This window comes from Plodia interpunctella, chromosome 19, assembly GCF_027563975.2.
Source record: "Plodia interpunctella isolate USDA-ARS_2022_Savannah chromosome 19, ilPloInte3.2, whole genome shotgun sequence".
Lineage (NCBI taxonomy): Eukaryota > Metazoa > Arthropoda > Insecta > Lepidoptera > Pyralidae > Plodia > Plodia interpunctella.
Genome location: NC_071312.1, coordinates 503,031 through 516,435, shown reverse-complemented (window position 1 = coordinate 516,435; position 13,405 = coordinate 503,031). Strand labels below are relative to the sequence as shown.

General features: G+C 33.9%; 1 protein-coding gene across 1 annotated transcript in view; it reads right to left on the bottom strand.

The window, feature by feature from the left end:
• The window catches only part of LOC128678469 (dystrophin, isoforms A/C/F/G/H-like), a 455,052-nt gene that overhangs the window by 74,855 nt on the left and 366,792 nt on the right, over positions 1-13,405 (bottom strand). Inside the window, exon 69 of the mRNA XM_053760046.2 lies at positions 7,942-8,114. Coding sequence (XP_053616021.1) covers positions 7,942-8,114 — 173 coding nt within the window. The remainder of the gene's footprint in view (positions 1-7,941; positions 8,115-13,405) is intronic.

The window sequence follows — 13,405 nt, the reverse complement described above, 5'->3', positions numbered from 1 at the left end:
TTTTTAATTCACTAATTATATCATTAAGTTGAAGAATATTCATTTCAGAAGACTTTAAAAGAAACGTTGAAAGAAACTGTATAAATACAGAATATTTCACTTAAAAGCGCTATCTCATCAGTGTTAATTAAAATAACTGAAATAATTATCATTTTTTGCACACAATAAAAGCGGAGATCTTAATCTAAAACAATAAACCAGCACCGTCTGATACTTTTACAACGCCATTAAAGTGATTCCGCCATTTTGAATCTAAACCGCCATCTTGTTTTATCGCCAACTGTCAGTTTTATGTTGCCACGTATGCAGATTGCTTTTTATTGACTTTTGATGGCTAAAGGAAACTGCATTCTGCTACTTGAAATGCCTTTATGTCTTTGAGAAATCGAAGCCTTATATTATAATTTTCTATTTGATAAGGAAACTAGAAGGGTCGTAGTTGGTGAATCAGTTACTGAACGTTTGAGACGGGAGATTTAAAGATACTATGTTAAATGATAATTATTTAACTTTCTCTCTCATGTCCGCATGTTCCTAGTTGCCTTCGGGGTTGTGACGCCGCGAAACCCCGGGTCAGAGTGAAAAAATAAAATAAATATATACTTATTTCAAAAGTATGCATATGTAGTAAAGGTTAGTTTGCACACCCACCAACATTATCACGTAATTCCAAAGGTGAACTGGTAGATAATATATTAATTACATCCTCTGTGAAGGCGTACAATAAACATAAATATTGCTAGCATCGGATCAAAATGTTACATTTTCGTTGGAACTCAAAACCATTTGGTGTCATTCAATAACATGTATTCAAAATATAAAATAGTCATATACTTAACAGTTTTTTTCCATTAAAATATTACAATTACTTCGCTTTCAACATTACAACGTAAAAATTGCCGCCTCGCTTGTACACAGATAATATACGCCGGCCGGCCTGGTAACTTTTTAAATTGAGATAATGAATAGTCAACAAAGGAATCATGAACAATCTGACAGCTGACAGCTGTCAATAAAAATAATCGGTGATGTAAAAGTTATGGATTTAGTAATACTATGCCTACTAATTCCATGGTTAAAATAAGCAAGCTAACAATATAGGTATACCGGCATAAAATTAAAAAATATGTATGGAAGAATAAATCAAATGTGACAATCCACAAGATTTAAAAACTATAAACAAGATTCTTTCAAAGTCTGTATGATATAGAGGACATAAAATACGTTTTAGTACCACTTTGCGGGTACTACCACCGTTACAATGATATCGAAGATACTAAACACATAAAGTCCCATAAGTGGACAATAAAAAAGTCAATCTGATTTTACTATCAGAACTGCGACTATATCATTTATGATAATATTTCTTGTTGTAATTTCATCAATGAACACTGTTTTCAGCGGGTCATTTAAGCGTTGGACTTCAAGCGTTGCGACTACGTCTACACCGTTTAAAAAAAAGACGTGGTATTATAAATTTATATCGTAGGGCAAAATGTACATTTATTTATTGATCTTGTTGTAGAGTAGACATTTTAAAAAATCGGTGCATTGTTAATTCCAACATTGAACTTAATTAGACGATAATTATGATATTTCTTAAGGATTTAACCAAAAAATAAAATCTAAAAAAATATGGAAAACAGAAACACTACAACTGAAATTATGATAACGATGAAATTATAGTCCTATCCTAACTTCCTAACTAATATCCTGATCTTAACTAATATTATAAATGCGAAAGTAAGTTTGTAAGTTACCTCTTCACGCTATACCTGCACGACTAATCTTCTTGAAATCTTGCATACCTACTGTAGTTAGAAGTACGGATGTCAGGTTTTTTTGTGGGTTATAATAAATAGGCACTAGGCAGTAGGTAGCAAAGAAGTTTATTATAAAACTTAAGGTAAGACCCTTATTGGGTCTGTTCTTATAATTTTATTTAATGTTTATAAATTTATCACGGCCAACCTCTTGTCGCGCTAGCTTGATCGTAATGTTTACGCGTCAAAGTGTTCGAGCGAATTTAGAATTTTAAAATTTATGACAGTAGATCCAAATGTGCCAGCGCAGGCGGTATACATCGAAAGAGATTCCAAACAAAGCGTAGCTGCGTTACACGGAGAAGGATATAGGGTATATTTTGTCCCGAAATTCCCGCGGAAGCGACGCCCCGAGGCGCAGCTAGTATAAATATAAATAATAGAAATCCCTGAGCCCACAACATGTTATGCAATATAAATCAATGTCGATAGTCGCCTCAACATAGGCTAATTTGGTTAACAGCTAATAGCTTTGAGGCTACCACAGGCTATGTATCATGTAGCCGAGAGGTAAATCGGGTGATGAGCTGTTAGCCTGTTACTGCAGCCCGATGGCCGCTAATTGTGTGTGAGGGTTGCAGGTTAAGGCGATTACTCCCAGCACACTAGCGCCATTACACATTTGTACTGATTTATTTCTTACAGAAAATTTAAAATATATTTCAACAGATAATGCCACACTGCACAAAGTTTTTTTTTTTAAAGAAATTAATAAAAAAATACATGGCGCTAGTGCAAGGTGTAATCTTAGGCTCATGTCGTGATAGTAAAAATGGTAAAAATAACAACTGACATTTACAAATTTTGTTAACTTTTTCGTTTTTATTATACGTAACAATTATTTTATGTTTAATATGAACAGATTTTATTGAAACTTGGAATTGGAATACGATGGGGCAAGCTTTGCCCAGCATAGAGGTTAACAAAAAACGTAACAATTATTTTATGTTTAATATGAACAGATTTTATTGAAACTTGGAATTGGAATACGATGGGGCAACCTTTGCCCAGCATAGAAGTTAACAAAAAACGTAACAATTATTTTATGTTTAATATGAACATATTTTATTGAAACTTGGAATTGGAATACGATGGGGCAACCTTTGCCCAGCATAGAGGTTAACAAAAAACGTAACAATTATTTTATGTTTAATATGAACAGATTTTATTGAAACTTGGAATTGGAATACGATGGGGCAACCTTTGCCCAGCATAGAGGTTAACAAAAAACGTAACAATTATTTTATGTTTAATATGAACAGATTTTATTGAAACTTGGAATTGGAATACGATGGGGCAACCTTTGCCCAGCATAGAGGTTAACAAAAAACGTAACAATTATTTTATGTTTAATATGAACAGATTTTATTGAAACTTGGAATTGGAATACGATGGGGCAAGCTTTGCCCAGCATAGAGGTTAACAAAAAACGTAACAATTATTTTATGTTTAATATGAACAGATTTTATTGAAACTTGGAATTGGAATACGATGGGGCAAGCTTTGCCCAGCATAGAGGTTAACAAAAAACGTAACAATTATTTTATGTTTAATATGAACAGATTTTATTGAAACTTGGAATTGGAATACGATGGGGCAAGCTTTGCCCAGCATAGAGGTTAACAAAAAACTTTTATGATATGTTTATCTATGTAAAACATTTTATGAGATCTATTCATGGATTTAATAGTATTACTAATTCCATGGATCTATTATATATTTTCCAGAAGGTAATGGATTGGTATGAATAACTCGAATGGTTGGTCTATGATAATTATAATTTTATAATTTATAATTTTGAATCCTTCTCTACTACTTTTTTAATAAATGAAACAATTTTGAATAGTACATAAGTTTATTTATTCCAAAATTTCTATCGGAATAAAACTCCAAAGCAAAGCTAGTTTTTCATTCCAATTTGAAGCAGATATAAAACCGACCGAACGGCTCCCGTCGACGGACTCTCAAAGCCAGTCACCGTGTGGACTTAACAGGAGAACCCTCAGAGGGTCGCTTGTTAGTGACCTCTGATCTCATAAGTGGCTTTTTGGTTTGAGTTGACAGTTTTAATAATCTTTGAGATAATTCAGGTGCATAAAATTTGGATGCTATCAGATATAAATGCAGTTGGCTACTTTCCAACTAATCGAATCGGATATATTTTTTGTAATGTTTTATTTAATTAATTTTCGATTATAATTTTAAACATATTATACAGTAAATTCAATACAAAATGCATGCATCTTGTTCATAGCCAATGTCTTGATATAACTTCATATATTGTTTGATCGTTATTTAAAGTATATTGTTCTCTTTGTCAATAAAAAATGTATTCGTTTTTATAATAAATTGCCTAAATGGATTCTTGATTTGCCGGACAAAAAATTTAGAAATTATATTAAAGAAGAACTTTGTAAAAAGGCATATTACAAGTCTGATGATTATGTGAACGACAATAATGTTTGGTCCAAGCATGGTACAGCATCCTCATAACATATGTAATTGATTTATGACATTATTACGTACGTTTTGTAGTTCCGACAAGAGCATAACTCTTAAATAAGAAGAATTTTTTCGCACTCAATTTCTGGGATTAACAGATCAACACTCGATTAACACTGGACCAATTGACAGGGCCATAAATATCTGTGAAATTTAATTTTCGCACAGTAACGGTCATTCTTAATGTTAGTCGCCATTTTGAAAATACGGGGCCATGAATTACGAGGTAGTCGAATTGATATTAATGATGAATTTTGATTTAAAACAACCGTTGAATAAAACTGTAGCAGTATTAAAAACATTTTACTGTTTGTGGGTTCTTTGGGCATAAATAACACGATTGATTTTCTTGTAAAAAGAAATAACCGACAATAAGCGTAAAAGCTTTAAGTATGCATAAGTGTGTCTATTTTTACATAATTATCGTACTCGTATAATTATTGTCGTATGTATATCGTATGAGCGTGGATATTGTGTATATCGAATGTCTTTCTCGCCTGTCTGTCGAAGTAGTTCTTAGATTTTTCACTACAAATTTTTTTTACTTTGCTTCAGATGATAATCAACTTTGACAACTTAACCGTATGGATTTTATTTTTTATTGCCAAAAAATAACAAAATCCTAAAAAAGCCGAATACTTTAATCAGTTTGGTGGCCCAACATCGCAGTTAATTAATCATTCGAACTTAACGATGTGTCATAAATCTTTTTCCTTTCCGGCTCATTTCAAATTCGACTCTAAAACGAAAGGTACACTGTCGACAATCTAACTTTTCCGTAGCCACCCTTTATATTTCTGTTCAATTATTTCATCAATTTTTTTCAAGCGCAGCCATTTGAATTTAAATTTTCCCTGTTTTAGTCCACTCCTGTGAAACTTGATTTATAACGGAAACGCGAGCATGTTCATTGTAGATATTGCTAATGCTTCATACTACAACATTTCCTTTGTGTATGATTTCAAGGCTGGCTGTAACATCCTCCACGAAAACTCGAGCAGGTGTTAAGATGACCTAACATTGAAATACAGTCCACAGTATGTCAAGTTACTATCCCTGGTGAGTAGTGTAGTGAAGTAGTAGTTTATGTTGCGATGTGGAAAATTCGCAATGAATTTGGGAATTTGATGCTGTTGACATCAAACTACCCAAATGCAATAATCTATACTGTACATAGCAGAGAATGTCCACGAGAGCTAACTTCAAAGGAAATGGGAACATTCTAGGCGTGAGAGATGTTATATCTTAGAGCACCCCGCCTATTCCATCTAGAAGATATAAGAGTTACCTTAGAAATAAGCTTAATAGAATTATTTACAACACAATCTAATACAAAATACTAATAAAAGACATAAAGTAAAGCGATCGCTTTCTGTCAACCTTGGCGTATTACCAAAAATTTATAATTCCCTTTATGAGCCAGAAGTGGAATTTAGCCAATAAACTTGTAATGCTAAAATTTGCAAAATTTCACGCAGATCAAAGAGTACATAATGGGCAAAAGTCACGGAGGAAAAGGTGATTTGAGAAAATTTTGAAAATTGGTATTAATTATTTATCAAAAGCTCATAAACAAATCTCTTCACGACCCATCAATGTTTATAGATAATTCAGGTTGGTCAATGTATTTTTGCATAGCAATTTTCATAGACAGCTAGTTGTTTAAGAAAAATAACGTTTATCATTAGCATGAGACGGGTTGAACATATCGTGTCTCATGAATCAGCAACGAATTCTACCCAAATCAATTATACGTGTAGATCCCGACATAATATAGCGTGTACAAATGGCACTTTACAAATCGAAACCCATTAGACCCGATCAAGGGATAAAACCTTTGTAATCACGAATCACTTTCGAACGGCTCCTTTCAATAATTGAATTAGTAGAATAGATGAAGTATCTAGTATTGACTCTTAGCCAGGAAATTATTACACAGCCCTGGATATAACCTAGAATATAGGTTGTATCCAGGGCTGTGTAACAATTTCCAAAAATGAAAGGACCGAATGAAAGTAATCTAGGCTAGAACACAATTTAGCTTCAGCAAAGAAGAGAAAGAAAATAATATTTGTCTGAATAAACATATTCGTCACGGGTGGACTTGATTCAGAATTTGAATCCAAAAAGTACTAAATTTTATCTGCCAAGCTGGCTCGCCGGTCAATGTCAGTAAAATTAATTTACTTCAGCTTTGTAATAGCCACCTAGAAGTAAATATAGTTGAATACAATATTTCAAGAACTAACGACACAACTTCCTATAAACGTGAAGATGCTATTCAAAAAGATATTAGCCGTAGAATCCGTCGTTTAGAATCTTTCAAATTTCCGCTGTGTGATGACTTTTAGGTAGTATCCCTTTTAACTTCCTTGTTGAGTATTCAACATTCTTCGATGGTGCATATTTTAAATAGTATGAAAGAGTTTCATTATGTCGAATGGAAATACTAATACTGAGATCGCCAATTTGGATGAGTGCACCTGGACTTAGAGGCGTCACGTAATACACCGATAATATAAAAAAAAACATTCATAATTTGTCAAAAAGGTAATAAAAAACTCTGGTAACTGTAAAAACTAATTTTTGGTTTTATTACAATTTTAATTATTTATTTACCCATATATAGATGTGGCGAATTTTTATGTCTATGGATCAGTTAGTATACATATGTTAACATAATACATTTGAATGTTTGTATATAAATATCAATCATGCAAAATCATTTTTCCAAAATGGCCATGAAAGTAGTGCCCCGGGAACCAGCTCGTAAAAAAAAAACAAACAGGCAAGGAATATCTACACGAATTCAAACAATTTGAACGTAATAATAAAAATGCCATTAATGTTGAATCAAAACAAAACACACCTGTATTTCAGGCCTGGCCCCCCAACCGGACGGACCAAACAATAAAATTCTTAAACAAACCGAAAGTTCCACAATCCGAAAAACAAGGGGCATGTTTAATAAAACGGAAAAACAAATCTCGCCAGCGGCAGTTGAAACAGAATTAATTCAGTCGAAGGTGTTCCAAAAGTTCCCAAACTCGTTCTATTCTGTTTTTGTAATATATTGAAAAGTTACGTTACGAAGATTAATAAAGTCTTTATTGGGGAATATTTTATTCATAAAAGTTAAAATTGATTATTTACATAGTGACAAATAAAATTTTATCGTTTACTGTGAAATTGTATGTTGGTAAAATATTAAATTTTGATTGAGAAAGTTAGAAAAATTAATGGTTCCAAGCTGCTGAAGCTGAAGCTGAGATCAGATATTCTTAAGAATTGGGAATTATTTTAGAATTTCTAATCCCCAGCTATTGAAAATGTGTAAAAGTACATTTCAACATAATATTTTATTTGGATAACGGAAAATTAAAAACGAAGCGTAGGATAATCGGCAACTAGGTCGACGAAAGGAAATTGCTGGCAACAACTGAATAAAGATGACCCAGGACAGAGAAAGTTGGCGCAGACGCAAGGGGGACTATAATCAGCAGTGGGTCACGGAGGGCTGCAGGTGATGATGATGATCTAATTTAGGTATTGTTGTAGTCTTATTTATTTACCAATTAATGTACAAAGCGACATACAGTAATAGACAAGTTCTTACCTAATAGCCATGCTCTTAGCCTTGAGGTGGTGCCATCTCTGGTTCATCTCATCCAGCCTCCTCTGCAGCATGACGGCGTCCTCCTGGGAGGACAGGGAGCCGAGCAGCCGCCGGCCCGTCCCCGTGAGGGACGCGTACACATCACGATGGGTCTCGATTTCTGATTGGAGGTCCTGTTGACAAAGACATGAAAACTTTGTAGTATTTAGTTAATGGAATCTTAATCAGTGGGCACGATTCAAATCTTAAATCAAGTCACGCACAATATACATACAAAACATATGAGAATCGATCGGATCAGTTCACCAGCAGCAGCACCCGTTCACAGTTTATAGCCCAATTAATACCACTTCAGGTAGCAAAGCCACTGGGATCCTTAGGAAGCATTGACGATTGCCTATCCATAACCCCCTAAATGGGTATATAAAAAATAGCACAAATTTTCGAAGGACGAATTTGCACTAAACGATAAACAACAAAGTGATTTAGATAAACTATTCGAAATAAACGAACATTTACACATTATCAGTGGAAATTACTTTAAGCGCCCGTCTATTTATAGTCCCAAAAAAGTCGTCCCTTTACCCTCCCTACATCATGTCTTATAATTTATACAAATCCGAAAAGCAAGTCTAAACAGACCGACAAAGACCCAGCTATCAAATAACATCGGACCAAATGGATAGTAGTACATTTTTTCGTCGACGAAAGGGCGAGTTCTAACGAAGACAAATGGGGGTATCTATCAAGCCCCTTCGCAGATTTGCAAGCGAACATGCAAAATGTATGGCCAAGGGAGTGACCATACAACATTTGGGGAGCTGTGGATATTCTAAAGTCAAAAATGGTCTCTTGGAACCAATTTACGAGTTAAGGCAACCTTCATATATCTTCGTTATATTTAACTATGTAATGTAAAAGTGAATAGTTATAATGTGGATATTTATTATTCTAGCTAAATCTGAATCTCATATTATTAAGAAATACATATTTAGTTCTATATCCAGTATGAGTACGAGTATAAAAAGTTAAATTGCTACACTTTTGCGTTAAATGCATTAGAATCTATAGTGTACAAGTGTAATCTATGTAGCTTTCTTTATTTTTAAAATATGATTTTTGGCTTTTCTTCTTGAAAACAATTTAATTTCATAGCAAATGCTATCTGTTCGTCTGACAATACATTTTTCTCCATAACTCCAACCACAATAAGTTGCGACATAAGCGGGTGATTTGTCCGCTGTCTGATGTCCTCGTAACTAATGTTATTCTTAACTGTGGTTCAAATTATAGTAGTTAACAGATATGTTTGCTGAAGAGCAAAGAAGACTTTTAACCCCAGTTTTTCTTAGCGCAAGATTTAATGTCAATTGCCGGCCCTGAATGAATATCTACACGCCCTTTTTGAAGAAATCAATGTTGTATTATCTAGGGAATACCACGGCTCATTCTACAATCTCAAAATACGGGAGAAAGTTCCTTTTAAAGCGCAATATACGCGACACTTTGGGTTGCAATGTTGGATAAATGCCCCGTAATTGGCGAGAAGGACAATAAAAGAAAGTGGACGATTTGGTTCGATGATTGAATACTTATACGCATAAAGCAAAGCGATCACACAAACAAACGTATTCCGAGATGTGAAATTTGTCAAGTAGACATTATGGAGTGTAACGAAGTAACTTTCTATGCTATATTATAATGTGTGCTAGGAGCCGCGATCCTGTAAAAGTAATGTCCGTAGATGGAATTGGAATTATTCTTCTGATGCGGCTTTAAATTGTGGAAGATTCCGGTCTCAAACAAGCAGAAATGTTAGACATTTTGTTACCGCTCAAAATGAAAGCATGCTTTCAAATTATTAATGGATTTCGTATTCACGGGATAATGTGAGATTTTCTGTCGCTGACCATGTTAATAAATACTTGCTTATTTTACGAATTTCTAACATAATTTTGATATTTGATGGTGGATTAAATACATAAATATCTTCTACTTTTCGCTTTAGTGGTGACAGGGGGTTTATATTCACGAAACTACAGTTATCATACTCATTAATTCAAGTTACATTCGTACTCGTACATCACTATTATATGTTTCATTTATTATGTGGCGACATCTACCACGCCACATGCACAGCAGCGCAGATGTAAAAAGCCGACCAAACGCAACGAATAACAAGCCACACAAGTGATCCACTACTCTACGGATAGATGGCACTACGGTCGACTGACTACCAGAAGCTAACAAGCCTAGACCGCGCAGACAGTGCGTTTTCGATTGGAAGCATAAATACTCGTACAACCTCCGACATGACACCGTCGGAACCGTGCGGTTCCCCAGGCGCAACACCTAGCCTGGCGGGAAGATCTTCCCTTTGTGGCGGTCGAGCATAATCACCTAGCTCCCGCTACAATTATGTTAAGAAAATATTGTTCATTTTTTGTTTATAATTTATTGTCGAATATTTTCTATTCTATTCAACTTGTTTTGAACAGTTACTTTGTCATCATAAACGTTATGTCATTGTCAGATACTGCCTCATTTACTAATTTGGAGGTTATAATGAGTTTACCTATCAGAGCGGCCGAGGGTTCGGCACACAACCTGCCATCTGCGGGAAAGGGTTGAGTGGTGATGGGAACGATATTTTGGATTTTGTCGATAGTATTAACAGTCGATAACCTTGGAATCGCTGTATGAATATTAAACAATGATTTCAGCAGCCAAAAAGTAAAATTATTTGAGAATTTTTACCGAAATCAATAAGGCATGGAATAAAGGTTGACAAAAATAGTGCTTTAGTTAACGTCAATAGCATATTATTAGTATCTACATAAATGTTGATATATATTTAAGAAGAGAGTGATGAGTGTAGAAAGAAGTGAGATATAAAAGGAAGTAGGGTCTTTCCTAGGGACTTCCACACTTGCCTCAATCCTGAATATCCTGATATATATATTTATATATATATATATACATTGTTTGGGGGTCATTTCTACTGACAGGCGTGATGATACGTATGTCTCTTGTACCTCTGATTTCTCACGTCTTTCAAGAACTTCGATATCATTTTCGGATTTGTTTCGTGGCACATCCCTAAGAAGCAGGGTTGGCACAGCCATATTGATGTTGTTTGCACCCGCTATCGCTCCACGCCGGACCTTAATAAAATTAACGTTTTATGGCCATACAAAATGCCACCTTCGATTTTGTGGGCCTCAGTGCAATGATATATTTTTGGATTTACAAAAGGGGTGATTTTAAACATTGAAATCATAAAAAGGTAGGATTTTATTGGCATGTACAATCATATTATTACTAAGGCATGTGATTTCTGCCCTAGAGGATAAATACTCAATCTGAATTTTAAATACAATTTTATACATGGATAGAATGACCAGGCATAGCCTAGGTTTTGTCCCTAAATTCTTCACCTTTGTGCTTATTTGAAAGAATTCTCTTAATATAATTTTAACAATTTGAACTTATATATCCTACTAAATATTATAAGTTTGCGTAAGCACCTATAAGTATTTTACTCAATTAAAGAAACATCGCGACAAGCTTTTATGGTCATATAAATTGTATATAATGAGGTTATAAGTTGATAGTTAAAATTTTAAGGAAAATTTTATTTTCTTTTTTTTTTAGAAAATTTAAATTAAAGCTTTTTTTTTAAATTTATTTAACGTTTTGTTATCCTTGTATCATTGATCATGTCTCCTGTTACACTCACGTAGTTAATATATCTTTTTATTAGTTTTACTTGATTATGTTTTCCCTCATTCATTCTTTCGATGTTTCATTGTTTTAATCAGCCTCAAAATCTTGCTTTTGCAATTCTAACTCACAAAAAAAGAATTTCCAAATTTAGACATTTATCTTTGGAATTAGAGTTTTGAGTGAAAAGTTGCGTCTAAAATGTTTTAATTTTCACAAAGCGATTAATTTACCTCCTAACAATAATGCAATAACTGTAGTAAATCAATTGAAAGTTGTCAAAACAGATTAACATATTTAGGATGCGACCGAAAATGAACCGACAAACGCCACGTTACTGGACGTGTTACAAGATTTAATTTAAAAGTTTGAAACAACTTCTCAGTAGGGCTGTCAGCGATGCCGTCTAATTTTTTTATAATTGTAGATCGAAGCGGTAATCGAAATCAAAAACCCATTGGAACAATGAATCTTACTAGGGCTACATGAGTACAGCAATCTGACCTATTTTATAATAACTTTTATAGAACCCATTTGCTTTGGTGTGTATGAGACTACTACCACTTGATGGCGGTATTCGAAGTCACGATTATGACTTTTGGAAACTTGAATGACACATGACACCAGTGTTAGCAATAACACACTTGATAAGAAATATGATAGTATATTGTAAAGTTATGTTTATTACGCAGATTTACAGAAAACCAAGATTTACCACTGTTGTTCTCCATTAACTACTGCTAATAAACGTCATTGATATATTTTAGTTGTTACTTGTTTATTTTCTGAAACTTTCAACCCTACGTATGTTGACTGTTCCAAGACCCAAGGGACCCAAGGTTACAGTTGAACTTTAGCTGTCGGTCCGTCTTGTTACTGTTATAACGGGAACTCTGATAATTGTAATGAGGTTGAAGAAAGTAGTCCTACTTATAATACATATTGAAATTACATAGCAGATGAAAAAGATGTACATTTAAATATCATTCGTTATAGAAAATTGCCCCAACCAAGAAACTTTTTTGTAATATATGACTGAAATTTTTAAAAATATATATTGCGTGTTAAAAAAATAAAGAAAGTAACAGAAGTCAAATGCAAGAAAAAACAACATACCTACCCAATGAGAGAGCAGAACAATCTGATAACAGCACTGAGGGAAAAGGTTAAAATGTAAATAAAAATAGTACCATTAAAGTGGTGCACATCAATTGACCGCAGAAAAACAATCACGTCATCCGATATTGTTCAAAGGTAGATTAATTAAACCTCGCGGTCCACAGATGGACGAACCAAATTGGATTCAATACGTGTTTTTGTATTTATCAATTGATTCTGTTGGAACTGAAAGATCGAAAGAGTAATTCTACTTGAAAAATAGAACCAGGTGGCAAATATTAATCATCCAAGTAAATTACCAAATAATTAAGACATCATGAAGATCTTAATGCAAAATTGCTCCATAAATTATGTTAGTTAAAAATATAAGCATTTCAAAGATCATTTGACTACAACATTTCTGCCTATTTATGACCTAAATCTGAAATTCTGTACATCATGAAGCGACCTACGTGCATGTAAAATGAACGCTTGATGATTGCGACCGCTAACGAACCCAGCTTAAGCAAACAAAGCCTTCAGGCTTCAGTGCGGGGAAGCTAATTTAGTCGGAATACTGGTTACAACTGTCGTTTGGTTTGGAAATTGTGAAAAAAAAAATACTCTGAAGTAAGTGAAATTG